The sequence below is a fragment of the Mus musculus genome, chromosome 4, assembly GCF_000001635.26.
Source record: "Mus musculus strain C57BL/6J chromosome 4, GRCm38.p6 C57BL/6J".
NCBI lineage: Eukaryota > Metazoa > Chordata > Mammalia > Rodentia > Muridae > Mus > Mus musculus.
This window is the reverse complement of record NC_000070.6, coordinates 3,937,265-3,959,010: the sequence shown is the minus strand read 5'-3', so window position 1 is coordinate 3,959,010 and position 21,746 is coordinate 3,937,265. Positions and strand designations below refer to the sequence as shown.

The window sequence follows — 21,746 nt, the reverse complement described above, 5'->3', positions numbered from 1 at the left end:
AGACATTTCCTTATTTCTGCACCATGGAACAATTGCTATCAGTAACAGAGTCATAGAGCCAAGCCAACAAACTCTGATAGAGTCTGTAAAAACGTTTAGACTCAAATAAAAGGTAAGTGTGGCTTCCTACATCCCCGACATCCCCGGCCTTGTCCCACTCTATCTGTTTACACTTGTTCTTGTGCTGTTTTGTTTTGCAACGGTATCCTGCAATACCATGTCTGGTGCCCAGAAAATTTCCTGCAAAAAAATTCACCAAACTGAAAACAAATGGCAAAAGAAAAAGTCACCTGCAAATTGGATATGGTAGCACTATGTTTAGTCCCATCACTCAGAATAGAAGCAGAATGGATCTTGTAGCAAGATGTCAAGGGTTGGGAATGTGGCCCTGTGACGGAGCACTATCTAGTGTGGTCCAGTCCCCAGCACCAGACTGTCTGTTTGCCATTGACTTCTTCTGTATTTGCCTGTCTGTATTTAAATACAGACTCTCCCTCTTTATTTATACACAATTCCATTTACGCCCTCCAGTTGTCAGCATCGCTTGAATTGGTGTAGCACATTGTGATACAAGCATCTTCTGTGTGAGCTATTTACGTGAACTCTGCTGTCCTGATCCCTGAGGGGATGTGATCAGCCTCCAACATGTCCTGAGAAGTAATATACAATTCCCTAATCACTAGTCTAACAGAGGTTTACAATGCACTGCATGGTATTCACTAAGCCTATAAAGTACAGATATGGGACTTATGCACCTAAGGAGTTGCAAGAGTTTCTGCAATGAATCCCTATTTGTGGATGCTGAGAGACAATACTTTTATGTTTTATGCTTTCAATCCCTATCTTGGAGCATTAAAAAACCTGATTAGCTAGATCTCCTTTTCCACCCCATGACTTCAACCTGAAGAGTTAGTGAAAGTCAGATGATTCTGGGAATAGTTCCGAACTTTGGCACAAGGACTCCTCCCCTTCCCCTAGATTGGTTCTCAAGACAATAGGTCAGACATAGATAACAGTTTTCTTCCATGTGTTAAACCAATAGAAGACCAGAGGTTGGCAAATTCTACCTGTGGTTTAGATGGGTCCTCCATATCTTGAGACAAGGGCTTGTTTAGTGTGGCTGCCTCTGGCATCGATAAAAGTCCCTGATCAATTTGGTTACAACAGCATGGCCTCCATCAGGTAGGACAATGGATGGTATGTTTCCTAGAATGGGAGAAATGTTCTTCTTTTCTACATGAAATTTTATTACTCCAAACTCAAATAGCACCTAGATAGTGTATACACAATTCCAGTTCCAAGCTGGACCATGAGCACTCAACCTAAAGGTAGAGAGTCAACCTGAGGCAATCATGGAAGAAACTACATCATATCAGCAGATCAGTTGGGATATTATACTCCTCAGTAGGAACTTTTCTTCAAAGATGATTAGCATTCTACAGATTCAAATATTAAAAATGTTTTCCAACTCCATGTGTGGTTTATCTGTACATGGAAATATCTCCATTCATGGTTTATCTATACATGTCAATGTACCTTTTCTGTATGAATTCAAACTTGATTGCTCACTTGCTGCCCTGCATCCTGATGACCCTTGCTGCCTGGACCAGGGAAAGATTTGCTTTTCATTACTTCAGTAAATATGATCTCTAGGTTCAATGAGGGCCTACTTTCTGCTCTCACAGGGACACACGTATCACCTCTTTTACTTCTACATTCTGAAACCCAGCACACACTCATTAGAAAAGCAAAGTCACCCAAGGAGCTGAAGGGGTCTGCAACCCTATAGGTGGAACATCAATATGAACTAACCAGTACCCCCAGAGCTCATGTCTCTAGCTGCATATGTAACAGAAGATGGCCTAGTCGTCCATCACTGGGAAGAGAGGCCCCTTGGTATTGCAAACTTTATATGCCCCAGTACAGGGGAACACCAGGGCCAAGAAGTGGGAGTGGGTGGGTAGGGGAGTGGGGGGGGGGAGGGCATCAGGGACTTTTGGGATAGCATTTGAAATGTAAATAAAGAAAATATCTAATAAAATAAAATAATAAATAAATAAAAGAAATAAATAAAAGCGAAGTCAGACAGTAACTAGAAGCAAATGTTCCCTCGTTGGGCTGTAGCCCCAAGTAATACTTTCAAAGAAGAAAGAAGTCTCCTTCCCCAACCCTTACTGTGTTCAATACCTTCTTTAACCCCCACCCCCAATCCCTCTTTACCACTTGCTTCTAACCCTCCAGGCACCACAGCCATCCCTATTACCACACCTTGTGGATGCTTTTATCCATAAAGCTTATGAAGCTCTGCTATGCTGCCTAGCTTATTTCTTGGGTTTGTTGTGAATTGTGTCTCTCTCCGCCATCATATAAGTTTATGTGTGCAGAGATTTTGTTTGTTTTGTTTAGAAATGAATCTATATTTCAACAGACCATATAGCAGATAGCAGATAAGGAATCAAAATTGATTAATTACATCAATGGATGTTTTAGTATTCACATAAGGCACATCTTGAATGTTTTTTCTTGGTGTTTTCTCTATCTGTAAGGTCAAATCGTTGCTGGGTTTTAAGTTAAACATTGTCGTCTCTTCTCTCTTTGTTTGCCTCCTGATTTCCATGTCACCTTCCCCATTATTTGGGCCTTTTCATTTAAACAAGCTTATTTCCTGGCCCATTGTAATGATGCTCTTCCCAGTGCTCCATATCTCCCAGTTTTACTATTCACTTCTCTTTTTTGGGGGCTGGGGGGTTCTAAGCAAACCCATTTCATTCATAATTTTAGTTGGTACAGATGTGCTAAGAATCTTAATGTTGTAAATGTTTCTAGAGCAAAGTTACTATCCAAACATACTGCCATACTGTTCTGATTATCTTTATAAATATGCTTCTATGCCCTCTTGAAGACTGCTGAGTTGCAAAGCCATACACACTCAGCCAGCCCTGTCCTTAGACAGAACCAGACCCTACAGTAAGAATAATAGTCATTTAATCACATAGTACCAAAGAATTCTTACTTCAGACAAGGATGCTTGAAGGTCAACAACATGGATGAGTTATAATTGACCTGTTATTCCAGTAAGTATCCAAATATAAGCCTCCTCTTTTCCAGACTTAAACCACATTACTTAAAGGGGATTCCAAGAGCCTTTCTTCACTCTACCTCTACTCAAAAGAGAGGACTAGAGAACAATAGTAAACTGTTATTGGTGCCTTGTACATCCCAGTCATCATGCTGATCTTTCATACACCTTATCTTACTCCTATAAAAATGCACTCTCTAGTGCTGGCATTTTATAGATGCAGAACACACAAGACTTCTAAGCTTCAGAAAATTATCCAAGGCTGAGGAGATATAATGTAGTCAAACTAGATCTTGCCTCAAAAGTGTAAGGACTTAAGTTTGATCCCAAGAACTCAAATAAGATGCCAAATGCAGTAACACACTAGAAAGGCAGCAACAAGAGAATTTCTGAAGGTCACTAGACAGCCAATTTAGCTAACAGATAAGCTTCAGGACTATGAGAGACTCTGTCTCACAGAAGGTAGTGTTCCTGAGGCTGACCTAGCCTACACACACACACGCACACACACACACACACACACACACACACACACACACACACACACAGAGCTAGAAGTAAAACAGGATTATAAACTTAGCCACACCTCCAACCACTGAAGGTGTAATTCCCTCACGAACATTCCTTCCCCTCTCAGCTTTCCACACCTTCTCATGCATCCCCCCAGTGCAAAGTTTTAAATGAGCAGGAAATAAAATTGGAGACAGAAGAGGTAACTGAATGAGGCAGTCACCCACACACTCATCTTAGGGAATGCCAGGAGGCTACACAAGATTGGAGGCGAACAGACCCATGACTGCGCTGTGGCAGAAGAAAGCTGGTGTGAGTTTTTGGTGGTGATGATAATAATATAGTTTGTTTTTCCCAGGAGGTGGAGAACTGTGGTCTATTTGGGTTGTGAAAGACACTCTTCACAGTGAGAATCCTCTGCTGAAGTCATCATGGGATTGGAATGCTGTTCCACAAGGACATGTATATTGAAGTGAATGAAACAGACAGGGATGACACTGGTTGCCAAGTGTAGCCTATAAACTGAAAACACCCTCCAGGATCTGCAGCGTCCCAAGGAACTTCCTCTTCAGAAGTCGTTACTACAAGAAAAGGGCAAACCAACACGTTTATCCAGGAGGAAAAATACATCTTCTACTTGGCTGTGATCCAGGCTTCTTGCCTTATTCTTTCTTGCTATTTTGTGGCATAGAGTACTTTGTCATCTCTCACTAAAGTCACCTCTCATAGCTTTTGCAGTAGTAGAGGGTAAGGCAAGAATGATGGGTGCAAAGTACTATACATTTTTTGAAAGATTTTCTAGAGTGGATGAAAAGGGTGAACCCACTACAATATTTAGAATATTCTTAATGTGTAACTTTCTCCCAGAGTATGCAGCTCTCATTCACTTTAACAATCTCTGATTTACAAACTTGGTAAGTACGAATTGGTGAAATAAATGAGAATTTGGATAATAGCTGCAATTATGAGGTTTGGAAAACAGAATAGACACTAAGAAATAGGGTCAGCCTGGAGCACAGAGGAAGAAAACTGGCAACTTTGTCTACTGAGCAGGTCACTTGAATGCACTAAGGCTCAGTCTTACATCTGCAAACCAGGAAGGCTGACTTCTCAGAGCACATGCAACTTTCAGTGTAATTAATTATGTTTCTGAGAGTGTTTTACGAAGTGAAAATGAAAGTATGAAGTATCACAGTCGTCTCTGCCTTTGCACTTTCCAGAAGTACAGAGCACTGCAAGGATACAATGAGCTATACCATCACATAATCCCAGAGTCAAGGAGACCTGTACTCCATGCTGCATTATGGAAATGTGAACCTTGTGTAGAAAGTTCAAGTTTCAGGAAGAGTAGATGAGGCTAGACTAGGCAGAGTCAGAGGAAGTGAGAGGAGGTTCTCTGAAGGGAATGAAGGACTGATTGAAAAGTGGAGTGGAGGGAAGGGAGGAGAGAGTAGGGAGAATTCTAGTTGGTAGCAGAACAGTCTAAGCAACAGTCAGCTTCTTTATGTAAATTGTGCCCTAAGCATTGGTGGGGAGGGGGGAGTACTGTTTATTCTCACTTCCATCTAGCTCCTTTTGAAATCTTCAGTTGCTGCCCAGTGGACTCTTGTATGCTTCTCTTGCTTACTGATGATTTCAGATGGGGATGAAGAAACTAGGACAGTGGTAGTCCAGGAGTAAAAACTCTCAGGAGACAGCAATATGGACCAAATGGTAGAACAATAAGAGGGAAGGTGTGGAAAGGGGCACTTTGTTTGGTTTCAGACAGCCTTTTCCTGCAGATGCAAGAGAGTGTTATCTTTTATAGTTGGGGTTTTTGAAAGGACTAGGTGGCTGGCCTAAAGTTCACTGTGGCTTTTAGTGATGAATAATCCAGTCTCAATACACGCCTCTCAAATATCAGTATCTACCCACCCAACTCATGGGTTTCTTTATGGTCACTATAACCAATTTTTTAAATTATAATTTCAAAACACAGAAGATGCTTAAGGGTGAAACAATTCATTCAGATGATCCAGATAATAGGGCGCAGAGCCAAAACTCACATAAACACAATGCTCTTTTCACACTTTGCCATGTAATACTTATGTTATTAATCAGGACATTTGGCTTTTTACTTTCATTGTGGCTGTTTCAGAAGCCAGCATAGCCATCTTTGCCCAGTTACCCTGCACCTGGTTGAATTACCCTCTCATTCTGTCATTTTCTGTTCTTCCCTTTGTTTGAATTTGCTTGTAGCTTGCCCTCTTTCCTACCAGTACCCAGGTATGTGCTTTGAAATGACCCTTACTTTCTTTATTTCTTTAAGAAAACTCTCAGGACTTGAATGAGAAATCCAAGTGGTCTCAAACAGGAGATGCTGAGTGGGTAGACTTAGGTGATCTTTGTAGACTGATCATTTTACAGTCCAGTGTGTGCTAAACAAGCACTCCACCACTGAAGCCCCAAGTAGTTCAGTCCCCAAAATAGTCTTTTTTAAAATGTGATTTCACAGTTTTTTCTAAAGGAAGGTGCATATCCAGTGCATACCTACCATCTCACTGTGTGATAGCACCATCCAGCTCTTACAAGGAAAACTAGCCATTTGTTGAGAACTCCTACAAATTTCTCAATCTGAGCACAGCCTATGACTCACAAACAGAACTCTATGCAGTTGCAGGATGTTCATCTGAAACACTGACAACAGCAGAAATGGCTCCTGAAACTGAAAACTATCACTGGCAACTGTTGTCTTTATGAACAAAAATCAAATCACCACACCCCTCTCCTGTTTGAAGTGAGGCATACCATTCCTCGTCCTTCCTTTAAAAAACAGAAGGCAGAATGTGAAAGATCACATTTAGAGTCCTCCACTGCCTGATTTTAGTGAATAGTTGTGTCCCCCAGCTATGCAGAGTAGTGGAAATGCCACAGTGCCTGTATACAAATGATGAGAAAGCACAGTGAATCTGACCAGGGTTGTCATAAAGGCTCAGCACATATCTGAGAGCTGAGCCTGAGAAGATAGCAGAGCTGAGAGCAGCGGAGTAGACATTCAAGATCAGAAAACAGGGTATGCTTGGTGCTGGTGAATGAAAATAGCAAGATGTCACTGTATGGAAGGGATGTCAATAATCTCATGCCTCATGCCTAAAATCTAAGGTCAGTGGGCATGAGTTCTGGGTAACTTCCTCCAATTCACTCCCTTGATGTTCCAGATCACAAGAGTATTGCAAACCATGGGAAGTGCATCAGCCTGAGAGGGTAGGTAGGTCTTTGGGATTTTAAGTGAAACAATTTCTGCATTTTGGAAAGATTCACCTGCTGCATTTGAGAGAGGGGGGAGAGAGAGAGAGAGAGAGAGAGAGAGAGAGAGAGAGAGAGAGAGAGAGAGAGAGAGAGCAGGAACAGTGTTATAGAACAGGTAAATCCATTGTGGGAATCTGGGGCCACTATAATAATATGTCTGCCTCCAGAATTATGTTTTATATGCAAATTGTATTTGAATTTTTGTCTCAAAACGCTATCTAGCTTTCTCTTACATATAAAGCAAGCTATAGAGCACCAAGCACAATGCTCAAGGCTCTTGTTAGTCTGAACACATTCTAGCATTCTTCCTCTTGTGCTAATTCCCTTCATATGCTGTGTCTTCCATTAGTAAGGAATTCCCCCGAAATGACATAGATGTGTGCCCCTCTGTGCTTATGTAGACTGCTTCCCTCTTGGTTTTTTGTTATTCCTACCACAGTGCTATTTTTACCCTCCAGCCACGCAGTGAACTACCTCAAGAAGTTGTTCATCCATATGCATGCTGCACACCATAAGCACTTGGCAGATGTTGTAGAGGAAACTGGACTGATAGCAGTATTTGTATTTGTCATTTAGTATTTTTCCCCCTGAGACAGGGTTTCTCTGTGAAGTTTTGACTGTCCCGGAACTTGCTCTGTAGACCAGAATGGCATGGAACTCACAGACATCTCCCTACCTTTGCCTTCTGAATGTGAGGATTAAAGGCATGCACAACCACTACCCGGCAGTATTTTCAAACTTCAAACACCATAAGTAAAATAATCTATTTAATTACATAGCAACATAAAACACTGTACAGAAAATTATTTAACATTCAAAAAGCAAAAGGGTATACAAAAGAATTATGACGAGATAATTTCCTAAAGACAGCCAGCGACTTCTAATGAATTTTCAGCTAGGATCTTAAAAGAAAGGGACAAAAGAAATGTATTTATTTGTTCTGGTTTCACTCACATGATTGGTAAAGATGAAAGAGTTTTAAAGTTGGGACTGAAGATGCCAGGAAAAGACACAGTCTTTATTGTTAAAATTAAATTGTTGTGCTTCTTTTCAGAAGGTAATTGAGTTATCAGTATCTACAAAATTTGGAATACAGAAATCTTTAATGTAAAAATTCAAATCTTAGAAATTATCTTACAAGTAAAATATAACAAGCCCCAAAATGATTGCTACCACCTGTTTCAAATTATTCCAAACTATGCCTGTTAAAAGCAAAAAGCAAACTACAATGGAGCATATATACTATGATGTTCCTTTAGTGCAAAGAAAATATACTGATAATGCTGATTGCGAATAAGAAATCTTGAAAAATCTTGACATTAGCTATTTCTAGAAAGATCTATTGCATTGAGTTGTCAGTCCTTTGACATTGTTTGAATATGTACATTTCTCAATTCTAAAAACTATAGCCAACCCCAAACACAAACATTTGGTCATTTGTCATATACTAGAAAAATATTAAACATTTATGGCTTCCAGGATTTTGCAAACATGGTAGTTTCTCAAAAGAATTCTTATATAAGACAGACATAGAACATCATCCTTCCTGCTCCACTGAGAACCTGTAATATGCTGCTGCTATAGCAAATGAATAGGGATGTGATAAAATCACACACGCACACACACGCTTACACATACATATGCATACATATTGCTTTTGAATAGTTGATAACATATAAAAATTTCCTGAAGTCTAACATTATGACATTTAAATTATCAACTGAACCAGCCCCATTCCTCACAAAGCAGGATCTTGGAGAAATGTAACAGTGGCAAGTTCAGCAGTGGTGACAACTCCTTCCCCATGTTTGTGAAACAGCATGAGGGGTGATGGCATCAGCTTCTTCCTGAGAAGTTTGGTACAACTTGATACATTTGTCAGTCCTGGGACTTTTTGTGATGCTTTTTAAAACACTGCTTTACCCTAAGTGCTTGCTATGGGTCTATTTAAACTGTTTATATCTTTCTAAGTTTGATAGTTCATATGTGTTTATGAATATATTCATTTCTTCTAGACTTTTCAGCTAATTAAAAAAAGTTGTCAAAGGATTCCTAGTAGTTCTCCAGAATCTATTGGACTCTGATATATATCATCTCTTGTTTTACTAACTGAGGTCTTCTCTCAAATTTAGTAGAGGCTTGTCAATCTTGGTTGTCTTTCCAAAAAACCAACTGTTTGAGTTTATATATTGTTCTTTCAGTCTGTCATTAATCTCTGCCCTGACCTTTGTTGTTTCTTTTTGCCAAATGCTTTTGGTTTGGATCATTCGTGTTTTTCTAAGACTTTCATGAGATGACTTTATTATTTTTTTTTAATGTAAGACTCAGAGTTGTGAACTTTCCTCTCCTAACTAGTTTAGGTGTGGCACAAAGTTTCTGGTACGTTTTGTTTTGATCATCATTTGTCTAGAAATTTTACATTTTCCTTCCTGATTTGTTCGACGATTCACTGGTCTGTTGGCTTTGATATGGATCTTCTAATTGAGCAGGTCAATCTCCTGAGAGGTTAGTTCTTAGTCCCACTTACAAAGAAGAAAAAAAGCTGTAATAGCTGCAAGATGAAATTTTGCAAGATATAGAAACACTTAATCAATTAAAACCCTCCAATATATAAACAATGATCATGAAACTAGAAATGGTAAAACTAATGCAAAATAATTTTAAAGTTATATAGAATTAATGTAGAACTAATAAATTAATAAAATGAAGTAAAAAGAAGGGAATAAATCAGAGGAAGTAAGGCTGAGTAAGAGAAAGGAAAAATAAAAGGATAGGAGAACAGAAAAGACTAAGAAATTAGAAAAGAAAAAAGAAAAGCAATGGTGAAAATCCCTAGTAACAAGAAAGCTTAAAATGCAGAGTTAAATAAAGGGGGAATGAAAATGGACATACTAAAACAACTCCTAATGTCTCCCTATTGCTATCCCCCACAGTCAGATCATCTCTTAACCATTATCGAGCACAGCTTCCTTTGCAATAGATGTCAATTAACACAGAATCCCTAACCTGGTCAATAATAGTTGAGTGGTCAGCCCCCAAGTAGACATGAATACCTCATCCCTAGGTTCAGGGATCTTTCTAGAAGAGAAGACAAAAAGACTAAGAATTAGAGATAATAGATAGTGACAAGGAAACATGTCTTCCAGACACAAATGGCAGACACAGGTATGAACTCACAGCAATTGGGACCACATGCACAAGGCCTGCAAAAGCTCAGCCAGATAAAGACCCAGTATTAAAGGGAAAGGTGGGTATATAATCCCATCACTAACTGAGAAGCAGATTGGCAATGATGGCTCACTTCTTTAAATGTTACCTAGAGGACTGATCACCTTCCAGAACAGGCCAAGACTGCAACAAAAACTAGACTACTGGGAAAGAGTTCAATAGATCTCAGAGTTGCGTAAGAAGAGATGGGAGGGCTGAAAGGGTGGTAAGAGAAGCAGTTAAGGGCAGAGAGAATGTGTTCAAAATACAGGGTATGGAATCCTCAAAGGATTAAGACAAAGTATTTTAAGAATGGAAACATGAGATTTAAAAGAAAATAATACAAAGTTAGCATACTACCAAAAATAGAGAAAAGAAGGGCAAATAGGAAAGAGGTGGGGGGAGCAATAATATAATAAATACATAAAATATTTCCCAGTTAAAAAAGCAAAGGCTAAAGAACTCACCACTAAACTGGGTTGAATGTACACTAAGTGTTTTATACATATATACAATTACAAAATTAACTTCCAAAAAATATTTCCCAGTTAAAATAAAATAAAACTATTACAAACAGTGGTGACAAAATATCTTAGAAAGTCTACGATACTCAGTTGGTTCTGGGAAGCTTGATATGGTGGAACATGTCTGTAATCCCAGCACTGAAGATGCTGAGGTAGGAGAATAGTTCAAAGCCAGCTGGAACTATCACAACCTGTCTCAGAGGAAGATTAATAAATAAGCAGTGCAATATGAACTTGAACAACTCTACTGAAATTGTCAGTTTATTTATAAAACAGCAAAGAAGTAGGGAATTACTGAAAACAAATGTTGAATTGAACTGTTTTGTCTGGGTGTAACCACTAGGTTCAAATACACACACACACACACACACACACACACACACACACACACACACACACACAAACACACAATTTCAGGGTTTGGTGCTCCAAACATACAAGTAAGGGGTCTAAGGAGATGTTTGAATTGGTAAAATACTTCTTATGCAAGCTCAGGCATCCAGTACCCCTGTTTAAGAAAATCAGGTGTATCTCTTGCTTTGCTGTTGCTGTCATGAAATACCATGACCTTAAGTGATGTATGGAAAAGTTGATTTGAGCTTATGGTTCCAGGAGAGTGCACAATGATGAGGGAAGACATGGCTGCAGGCAGTTGGAACAAGAAACTGAGAGATCACTTATTCAAAATGAAACAAACAAACAAACAAGCAAACAAACTGGAAGTGGGGTGAAGTTATATATCCTCAAAGCCCTTCCCCAATGATGTACTTCCTCATCAAGCCTCCGCCACTTAAAGGTTCCATAACCTCCCAGACAGTCCCCTCACTCAGGGACCAAGGGTGCATATACATGAGCCTTTCGTGGTACATTTCTCCCTCTAACCACCACAGCAGGCTGCGGCGGCACATACTTATAACACCAGCACTACAGACAGAGACTGCGATTCCTAGAGCCCACTGTGCAGCCAGCTTAGCCTAAATGAGATACCATCATAGACCTCTGGCCTCCACATACAGACACAAGTGTACACACATATTCACAACTCCCATGTAAGTTTGTCATCAGAGTGCTTCATAGAAAATACACTTAACAGACATAGGTCATCACAGAATAGTGACACTGATACAAAACTAAAATAATCAAGATAAATGTGTTAGCCCAAGGATAGATGTATACGGTTTCCCCAGAATAGATTGCAGACTATAACTACTTACCATGTATAATCAATGATTTGCAACTAAGATGCTAATTCAATGAGACAAAGAATAGTCTTTTTTAATACCTGTTGAGAAAACCAGATAGCCACGGGTAAAAGATGAAAGTAGACATTCACCTGAGACTTTACATCAAAAGTAACTCAAAGCAGAAAGATGCTTTAATGCTATGACCATAGACCTCTCAGAAGAAAATAGGTGTATATTACATGTAAGCCTTCATGACCTTACATTTGGCAATGCTCTCTTAGATTAGGTACCAAAAGAGGGGGAAAGGCACTGCATAGATTAATATTCTAACATAATGTTGCTTAACTTACAGTCACAAAAAATAAAACTGAAAAAAATATGATTCATAAAGATACCTTAAGTGGAAATCAATCCACAGATGAGGAAACTATTCAAACCCTTTTATCTAGTATCTTACATCTAACGTATGTAAAGCACTCAGACAAGAGTGTCCTGGGGTCTCATGGAACTGTATCTTGCCTTGATAACATTTCTCTGAGACAAACTTTTTTTTTTTTGGTTTTTCGAGACAGGGTTTCTCTGTGTAGCCCTGGCTGTCCTGGAACTCACTTTGTAGACCAGGCTGGCCTTGAACTCAGAAATCCGCCTGCCTCTGCCTCCTGGAGTGCTGGAATCAAAGGCGTGCGCCACTACACCCAGCTTCTCTGAGACAAACTTTGACTCCTTATTCTGACTTCTAATCTCCCTTCCAGCAATAATGTCTGGGACCTTTTCTTAGTAGCTTTGATTTCCAGGTTTGTTGTTGCTGGGTTGGGTTGCGTTTTGGTTTTTTGCCATTTTGTTTGGCAGTTAGGTCCATATGACTAATCAGCCATAATTTGTCAAAATTATATCACCAACGTAGAGCTCTCTGGTCAATTTGTACCTAAAAGCCTCCTACCACTTTTCCCTGGACAATGTGGATCAATAAAGTGTGGACAACATCTATGAGTTGATTGAGTGGTGATGCCAGAGGGGCATGCTCAGGAAGCTGCAATCGCAGCTGTCATGGTCATGGCTCAGGGCTGTAATACCATTGGGAAGTAGAGGCAAGAGAATGAGAAGCTCAAGATCATCAGTTCAAGGCCAACCTAGCTTCATGAGATGAGAGAGAGAGAGAGAGAGAGAGAGAGAGAGAAAGAGAGAGAGAGCGAGTGACTCCCTCTCCCAAGTCAAAATAAGATAAAACCGTGGAGGCCATAAGAACCATCGAGGATCTGGAAAACTGAACAGCTGGACCAGATCCTTTCTGATCTTGTGTTGGTTCTGCTTGCAGCCTTCCATCTCTGTGCAGGCCTAAAGAACTCCTTTCCAGATGAGGTGAAGCTCATCAAGATGTGTCTGTCATCACTTGACCTCACAGGCTGGTGAACTCCTGGACTACATGGGGCACGTATCTCTTCCAGCCAGAGCTCATCATCCTCAAGCACAACTAAAGGCCCCAGAGCCTTGCAGTTTGTCTGCATCAGGACCCTCCACCGAGACTCGCATCAGGCCCCAGACAGTCTCGTGGTCGTACCGGAGCTCCTCCAAAGTCAGTTTCTGTATGAGAAGGCATGTAAGAAATGTTTACCACCAGAGAAATGCAAACCACTCACAGCCATTAGGATGGCTACCATCAAGGTCAAAGGTGCTAAAGATGTGGAAACTGGCATTCTGACTGGTGCTCAGACTGAAAAGCCCATCAGCGACTTAAAAGTTAACAGCTACAGTATAACTCAGCTTGGTACCAAGGAGAAATACTCAGATGAGAGCACTGGTGGTTAAGAGGTAATAAAAGTACTTATAAGGCAGAAATTATAAACATAAATAAATGAAAAACTTTAAAGGGTTATATCAACAAATAGCTACAAAATGATTACACTAGTATTAAATTAAAAAAAAGAAAGAAAGAAAAAGGAAAGACAAGAGGGCTTGTAGGTACAGCGCAGGAAAAAGTTCATTGTAGGTAAAAGGGAGAGCATAACCAAATAGCCATAGCAAAGGCATCTGGGAGAGTACAGAGTGAGCATGACTAGACTGAGCCAGGCCGTGTGAGAAGAGTGGGGGTGGGGGAGGAGCCAGACCAAGGGGGTAGGGCAACCAAAATGGTTGCATTATGTAGGTTAGGGTGCTGGGGTAAAGAAAGCCCAGATCAAGGCTGGAGAAATTTGAGGTAGTGGGCAGGGTAAGGACTGAGGGATGCTGGGAGAAACTGGCAGCCAGGTCTGCTTTGATATGTTAAGTAGGCACCCGTGTTTTGAGACCTAATAAACATGTAAAGTCTGGTTTCCCATATCCCCCATCTCCAACGGAAGGAACCCAATGAAGAAGTCAATTTAGACTCTCTCCACACGTGGGGCTGTGGGTCTCTGCACCTGCTCCCATCTGCTTTCATCCCAGGAAGCCTCTCTGATGGCAACTGGACAAGGCACCAATTCTAGGTCTCTGAGCTATCCAGTCTCTGGTTCTTGGTCATCCAGGCATTGTAGGGTATGGGCTTCCTTTCCGGGCGTGGGCCTCAATTAAACAAAACTTGGCCACTCCCACAAGTTCTGAACAAAAAAAAATATTCTCAATCCATTTTTTACTCAGGACCATATCCAACAATCAAGGTCAAGCCACATGATATCCCATTGTTCAGGAGGCTGAGTTGTGAGGACCACTAAGTTCCAGGCCATGAAAAATAAAATAATATAAAGATTCATCTGGTTTTAAAACCTCTGAGGCTAGGTTTCAGACTAGACAGTTGATTGTTAACACCCATTAAAAAGATGTCCTGATTCAAGCCCAAATGATGCAAAGGGACACAATAATTTGCTGACTTCCTAGAATAGAATGTTATTAAGTACACAAGAATCTATGAAAAAGCAGTGGGAATAAGGAGAGTTCCTGTGTTATCATTAGGGAAAGGTAAACTCTAATCTCACCCACACTGATTCATCCAATAAACTCCATGCCTCCTGTGCTCTCGTTCTGAAACTAGAAATCCTACTTCTAGGAATCGTTTCTTTCTTTTTCATTATTTATTTCTGCCTATTACTGTGGTCCATGAACTGCTGCTATGGCCTTAGGTGATCCAAAAATTCATGGAGTTTTAGCCAGAATCCTGGAATCAAGCCTGTCCCTAAAGAAGTAAGGCTCTTGTGTACTCTATTCACTCGGTAGTCTTCCTGTGCCCATTTACCTCCTAGTCAATGGACTAACCTTAAAGATGGTGGATGTAGCAGGGCAAGGACTTCCAGAATGATCCCCAGGCCTATGGCCCACCATGAATCTACCTACCTGCCAATCACCTCTCCACCTCATTACTCAGTTTAAACACAGCACTATTTCCTCCATCACTGTGTTGCTTGCAATCATTTCCTTTCCTGAGGACGACCACTTTTCTAACAGCCACAGGAGCCTGTTCTCATGCTAAATCTCTTTCCAGGCCTAAAAGAGCCCAAATTCTACAACAGACCTTCCTAATAGTCCTGTCCTTCTATGAGTGACAGTGTGGCAATAACATTTTTGTCACAGCACTGAAAGCAAACACCAAAGCCTTAAGGCTAGCTGAATTGTCTCACCACGTACAACTCAAAGTTGCCTGGGATGGAACCAATAAAGACTTAAGATTTCAGCAATCATTGATTAAAAAAAAAAACAAAAACAAAAAAAAACCCCAAAACATGTTTCAAGTTATAGAAACAATTTTAATGCAAATACTCAGTAGGGCATCTTTTGCATTGCTCCCAAAATTTCGTCTCTTTCTGCTGCTGTAGGCATAGATGGCTGAACTCCATTTTGTCTTCTTTGGATCATGACAGAATTCTATACATAGGCATGAAAGAAAACACCAAAATCAGTTACATATTAAATGGTAATAATCTGACAGTAATTTTCAGTTGTTTCTTCAAAAAGAAAATACTAAAATCTAAGTTTTAAAACTCCAAAACCTACTTCTAAAACTCCAGATGTTTCAATCTATTAACATTTACACTGAAGAGATTATGCACCCAGAAAGCATTGTTAGCAGGAGTTGGGTTAGGGATATGACATTTAGTATATATACAGGAGTATATACAGTCCACTTACAAAAGCTGTGCATAATTATGAAGTGAAACTGAGTCTATCAGAAAAGGAAGGACCTGGATCCAGTGCTCAGGGCTATTTTATGACTAAAGATACTCACCTAGGAAGACTTATTGATATTAAAGGTTGAGTCTTAAACCTTGGAAAAGAATGAAACAAGCGCTCAAGGATGCCACAGAACTAAAATCCCACTCAGAAGATAAGGTCAAAGAGTAAGTGTACCTACAGCCATCACTGGGAAACTGTGGATTACTGGTTATTCTCAGCTACGGCCACAAGCCTAAGAAGCTTGAGAAGTTGGGCTTACCCAGAATCGCCGGCAGTTTTTGTACTTCAAGAAGTAACTGGAACACCTTTCCCTGTCATAGTTATTTTCATCCATGCATCTGGTAGAAGCATCAGATTCCTTAAATATGTAAGAGATCATCATTTAAAATGTAGAATGTGATCTATTAAAGACCCAAACACAAAGACTTCTGAAGCTGTTTTCCCCTGAAAAGATATCAAATGGCTTATTTTTGTGCATGGTGGTGGGAAGACTTATAAAAATAATAGCCAACTACTCCAGAAATCACTCAACTTAAAAAAGACATCTTTTTTGCCCAGTCTGGGCCAGTTTTCTAAGCATCTGATCACATGAGTTTGAGTCAAAGCCCTGATCATGGTCATTTGTTCCAGGAGCTGAAGTAAGGTATCAGGAGCTCTGAGCATGGCTACACTGCAAGCAGCAGAAACCAGCCTCCCACAGCTCAGTGCAGCTCTCCTGGCTTTCCCTAGATCTCAGTTTGACTAGATGTTTTGATCTTAACGCTTGGTTTGAGGTTCCAAGTAAATTACACAAGTAAATGATCTACATCAAGGCAACCTAAATTAACAGCACCCATCTTGGTGCACTTTTGGCTATCATTCATTCACTCCGTTATGCAAGCATACTATTACACAGGCAGCTTTAATAGTTATCATTAATGTGACTTCAAAAAGAAAGCAGCACAAGGCCATGAGTTTAAAATGAAGTAGGTACTACTGGTAATTAAACTTAAGCTGCCTGAACTAGAAGCAGATTGTACAACAAGCTTCAAAGTGAAAGGTAGGACTATGAGAAGTTATCTAAAATAAAGTTTCAAATACGCAGGGAATCTGCTTCACAGGCCTAAAAAAACTATCTTGCCTAAACAATACTTAATGCTGGAAACAGATGATATAAACCAATGGATGTATACTGTGTAATGTGTATTTTTGAAAACCCCATAAAGGATGGTGGATTAATATTCCTCATAGCAACAATATAGTATTTACATTGTATTTCTCAGGAATGGCAAAGCCACAACAAAGTGTTGCAAGCTATATCCAATTAATGTCAACAAAAACTTATTTTTGCAACACAATGCTGTCTATAAGATACCTTTGTGAAAACCATTGAGCTTAACATAAGCTAATCCTACTGTGAACCCATGACTCAAGCCAGGCTGTCTCAAAGGCAGATTAAATAATTGCTGTGATGAAAACCATTGGTTGTAAATTTGCTGTACTGTCCCATGTGTAGACTAAGGACTTTCCTTAGTGCTACATATACAAGTTTTACAGTGACAACCAAACCCTGTTTATTCCACAGTTAAGCAGAATTGAAGAACAGAGTCTTTGTTAGGCACATTTTGGTCATTTTTAAGTGTTATAGTGAAATAAAATACACTGGCCAGGAATATCTTTTTCACAGAAAAATATTTTATTCAATAACTGCTTAGGACAGATACCCACAAAATTAATATTGGTTTTTCCAAGTTAACCCTCATGACAATGAAAAGCAAAGCACCCTACCGACAAGCAAGGGTTTATGTCAGGATCTCTCAGCCGCCGAGTGACCATGGGCATCTTGTCTTCTTACTGAAGGCAGGCGACAGAAAAACAGGTCAGAAGGAAATGACCAGAAAATGTCATCAGCCCCACAAGTACTTTTAATTTAATTTACCCACAAAATTTAATTTTCAAAGTAGAAGGTACTCTATAGGAAACAATGAAACACACACAAACAAAAGTCAAGTTACTGCTTACTTAACATTCTAAAAAGCCATAGTTAAAAAAACAATGAATGAATTTTTCAATTCCCTTTCTACCTTCTATGTAGATTAATACTTTCCATGGGTTGAAGGAGGTCAGAGAATGCTACTGTGGCTCAGTAATTTTCCAATTTGAGTCTTAAAAATACAGCTTTGCAAAGGTTTTATCCATTAAAGACATCACATTACCCTAAGAGCCAATTAGCTATTGGAAGTCAAGTCATACACTTTATGAAGTCAGCCAATCAGTCATGGTCAAGTACAACTGCTCTTCAAATCCCAGTTCAAATGAAACTGTACAATTCTCTTGCAGGGGAAGAGGTTAAAAAAAAAAAAAAAAAAAAAAAAAACACAAGTCACAATTATTTGAGAAAGGGCTTCATTTATCTCAATATATCGATAAGGTATTGATGAGCCACCCACCATCTTTGAAAAAACGTCCTCTACTTAGCTTAAGGGGCTGATCTGGCTTACACACCCAAATGCTACTCTAGTTTAATCACTTTTCTACCGAAAAATCAAAGCAGATGCCAGAGAAATAAGGCAGTATGAAGTACACAACTCTACTGAATTAAAAAACAGAACAAAACAAACATGCATGGGCCTTTTCAGAGAAGTCCAACGTTTTGTATGAAATGTCACCAAAAACAATGTTAAACAAAATAATGTATATTCCAGAAAAGTAATTCAAGCCCATAAACTCTTAAGAAGTGAACATATTCTGAATCAATGGCCATCCAGTCCAACTTCTTCCATTCTGGTAAAGATCGGGATGTCTAAGCTAAAGGAGCCCAACTTTTCCCGGAGATAGAATCTGATTACTCTGAGTCCTTTAACTTTCAGTAATCACCAAATAATCATTTATGCCATGAACTTCATTGAAAATACCCAGCCAGTAGAAGCGTCTTGACAGGAAGGGCACTCAGTACAAAGTCCAACTATCTCTAGAAGCCTTTCCTCTTCGGAAGATAGTTTACAAGACTGCCTCTTCCTGAGAGAATACCAGAACTAAGAAAATCTACAGTCTTCTCTTCATGTCTCCCACAGAGCTCCGCTTGATCGTTCATGCATATAATAATCTCGACAATCTGATACGAACACAATTCACACTGCGTCCTGATCATGAGATTCTGTTGTTTCATTATCATCAGCCAGAAATTCTTTTAAAAAGTATCCACACAAAACAGGCATCAAATTTGCTGCTTCAGGCTATTCCCGTTTTACTGCTTTTTATTCTGGATACTAAATGCACTATAAACATGGTTTTCCTAATGTCACCTCCTTCGTATGAATTCCTGTGTTAACAGAAAAGGAAGAGGAAATGTCAATTTACATGGAGGAGTGTGGCTGAAGGACAAGATGGAGTGCCCTGCTAAAGAGGCCTTATCTGTTTACTTTTTGAAGGTGCAGGAGTGAACAACTGTTACAACACTGTACTACTTCCAAGATGACATTCAGAAAGAAAACCAGCCTGAGGGAAGACTGCAAACCTACAGCACATCTGAGAAATAGTGCTAAAATCTACTCTAAAGGGCAAACTGCTTACCAAAAAAGTTCCTGATTTCCCACTCTTCGCAGCTTTGATCCGCAGTGGGGGAAGGGCACGTTACTGAACAAGTCCAGGCCCCCCAGGCTTCTCAGAGTCTGGTCTGTGAGTGTTAAATCCGGAAACAGAAATACAGCACACCATAAACCTGGGTACAGAGTACCAGGGACAAAATGTCAAAGTACACATCACAGGGATCTGAGAGGTCGGAGACGAATCTCCAAGAATGTAACTCCCGGACCGCACCGCCTTCCGAGGTGCCGCGCCGCAGAATCGGACGGTGGAGGGCGGGCACAGGTAAACACCACAAAAGGGGCTGGGAAGGAAGGGGGCGGCGTAGAGCGGGGACCTGGGGAGGGCAAGGAGGGGAGTGACACAATCCGGGGTGCCCAGACCTGCATGGGGTCACCTTCCGCTGCCCCGGCCGGACGAATCGCGTGGCGTGAGTAGCGGCAGGAGCATGCCGCGCCGCGGAGGGTTTGGCGCCACGAACTAGGGTCTGCCCTCGGCGCAGTGCTGTCCCGGGCCTGCTGTCCAGGGAGGGAGGGGCCGGAGACCACTCACCACAGGCCACCACTCAGCCAGCACCCGGGCCGGCTGCAGTTCCAAACACGTCAGTGGCTCACGCAGCAGGACCTTAAGTAGCGCGCACCCCAACGTGCTGCCCCCGCGCCCCCCGTTCCAGCTTGTCCAATCCACGCACGCCGCTGCCAGATTGACAGGCGCGCGGAACTCTGTGAGGTTGGGGCGGGCTCAGTTCGCTCCGCCCCCGGGCAGCGGGAGGAGGGCTCAAGCAGGAGGAGCGGGTGGGACGGCGTGAGACCCCGCCTTCTCCCCGCCCCACCGCGCCCCCCGCCCTTCAGCATCGCTCTTACCACTTCGGCCTGATGGGCAGCCACGTCAACCAATGAGCTCATCTGGACCCGGCGGCGGCCGCTCGGACTGGCCAGGCCCTGGGCGGAGCGTGAGGAGGGCGGGCACCTCGGCGGGCGGGGGCCAGGGCGGGCCGGCGGGCGGGCGCGGGGCGGGGGCGGGGGCGGCGGCCGAGCGGGCGGGGGGGGGGGTGGGGGGGGGTAGGAGGCGGCGGTGGGCGCGACGTCGGCGGCTGCGGCGGCGGCGGCGGCGGCGGCGGCAGCTGCAAGTTGAGCTGCAGGGGCAGCGCATACACTACAATGGCTGCTGGAAAGAGGCGTAAGGAAACAATTTCCAGGCCCGCCGCGTCCAGCCCGAAATATGAGAAAAAAATTATTAGAAATTCCGCGGGCGGTGTAAAGGCGGCGGACGGGCCGGAGGGAGGATGTTAAAGCTCCGCGGTGAGTTCTCCGGGGGTCCGGGGCGGCGGGGAGGCGTTTAGCGGGAGGAATATCAGGGTTATTTAAATTATGGGACTAGCCGAGGGGGCAGAGGAGCCGCGGCGGCGGCAGGAGGAGGAAAAGTTTGTGCTACTCCCAGCCCCTGCTCAGGACCCCAGAGAGAAAAATAATAATAAAAAATCAAATAAAATCGTGCGGCGGGGCTGCAAGGACTCCCGAGGTCGCTGCTGACAGGGCAGGGGGCGACGCGACTGGGGACCCGAAGGTGAGGTCGGTGGGAAAAAAAAAACCCTTTTATTCAGGGTCTGGAAAGTTTGAAAAGTTTTCCTCCTCCTCCTCCTCCTCCTCTCTGGTGCTGTGAATATTGTGACAGCGGCAGCGGCAGCAGAGAGAGCGGAAGACATTAGAGACCCGAAAAATAAGGGAAAAATTAATATAAATTCGGTTTTGAGAGGAAACTCTCCGCGTTTTCCACCAAAACATCCCGGGGGAAGGTCGCTTCCCAGAGGGCCTGGCGGAGACCCGCGGTCGGCAATATTTGGGGGGTACTGGGAGTGACTTGGGGTAACTTTGCCCCCTTTTCCGAAGAGGTTTTTCTTTTCTGGAGAAATGCATTTGTTTTTGCCCTCCTGCCCAGGTGGGAGAGCCGAGTCGGGGTGCGGGGTCCGCGGGGCGCCGGACCCAGCCGGGTGGCGACGGGGGCGTAGGGGGAGGGGGTGCTAAATGAAAGCAGGAGATCGGGACGGAGCAGGGACAGCTTGTTGTCAGTATCATAAACAACCAAAATGGAGGGAGAACTCAGGCATATAACCAAATAAAAATTGTTAAAAAATCGCAAAAAATCCCTAAAAATCCGGGATGCGCCCCCCTTTCTCGCCAAAGGTAAAAGTGTGAACCGCCTTTCCCCTGAAGTCCATTTGGACTTTGCAGGGACCAAGGAGTTAATATT

The 21,746-nt window shown here is 42.0% G+C and overlaps 2 protein-coding genes across 18 annotated transcripts in view; one reads left to right on the top strand and one right to left on the bottom strand.

The window, feature by feature from the left end:
• Positions 1 to 7,627: 7,627 nt before the first annotated feature.
• On the bottom strand, positions 7,628 to 20,171 carry Chchd7 (coiled-coil-helix-coiled-coil-helix domain containing 7). Of its 11 annotated transcripts, NR_104355.1 has the most exons (9): positions 19,880 to 20,123; positions 19,485 to 19,632; positions 17,700 to 17,765; positions 16,192 to 16,290; positions 15,519 to 15,623; positions 13,039 to 13,373; positions 11,823 to 11,890; positions 9,884 to 9,955; positions 7,629 to 9,399 (listed from the first exon to the last, which is right to left on the bottom strand). NR_104355.1 is itself a non-coding variant. In XM_017320348.2 (6 exons), exons 3-5 carry the CDS (start codon positions 17,751 to 17,753, stop codon positions 15,519 to 15,521), a joined length of 258 nt encoding a protein of 85 aa, XP_017175837.1. In that variant the 5' UTR covers positions 17,754 to 17,765; positions 19,485 to 19,632; positions 19,880 to 20,145; the 3' UTR covers positions 7,628 to 13,373. The 11 variants fall into 11 exon arrangements, 7 of the variants coding, with proteins under 7 accessions (XP_017175837.1, XP_017175838.1, NP_852056.1 ...); XM_017320348.2 differs by having other exon boundaries at positions 7,628 to 13,373; positions 19,880 to 20,145; XM_017320349.2 differs by lacking the exons at positions 7,629 to 9,399; positions 9,884 to 9,955; positions 11,823 to 11,890 and adding an exon at positions 18,128 to 19,233 and having other exon boundaries at positions 11,955 to 15,623; positions 19,880 to 20,171.
• Positions 20,172 to 20,580: 409 nt separating this feature from the next.
• The window catches only part of Plag1 (pleiomorphic adenoma gene 1), a 39,662-nt gene continuing 38,496 nt past the window's right edge, over positions 20,581 to 21,746 (top strand). For 3 of the 7 annotated variants that reach the window (XM_006538122.4, XM_006538121.4, XM_006538120.4), the window contains exon 1: positions 20,583 to 20,797. The gene's annotated coding sequence lies outside the window, so the exon portion shown is untranslated. Of the gene's footprint in view, positions 20,798 to 20,817; positions 21,063 to 21,746 lie in introns of those variants that run through there. The other 4 variants (XM_006538116.4, XM_011250079.3, NM_019969.3 and 1 more) reach the window with 3 other exon arrangements.

Coding starts and splice junctions, on each gene's coding strand:
- Chchd7 (XM_017320349.2), bottom strand. CDS start 17,753: ATGCCCATGGTCACTCGGCGGCTGAGAGATCCTGACATAAACCCTTGC. Junction 16,291..17,699: donor ACATAAACCCTTGCTTGTCG/GTAGGGTGCTTT, acceptor TACATATTTAAG/GAATCTGATGCTTCTACCAG. Junction 15,624..16,191: donor AAAACTGCCGGCGATTCTGG/GTAAGCCCAACT, acceptor GCCTATGTATAG/AATTCTGTCATGATCCAAAG.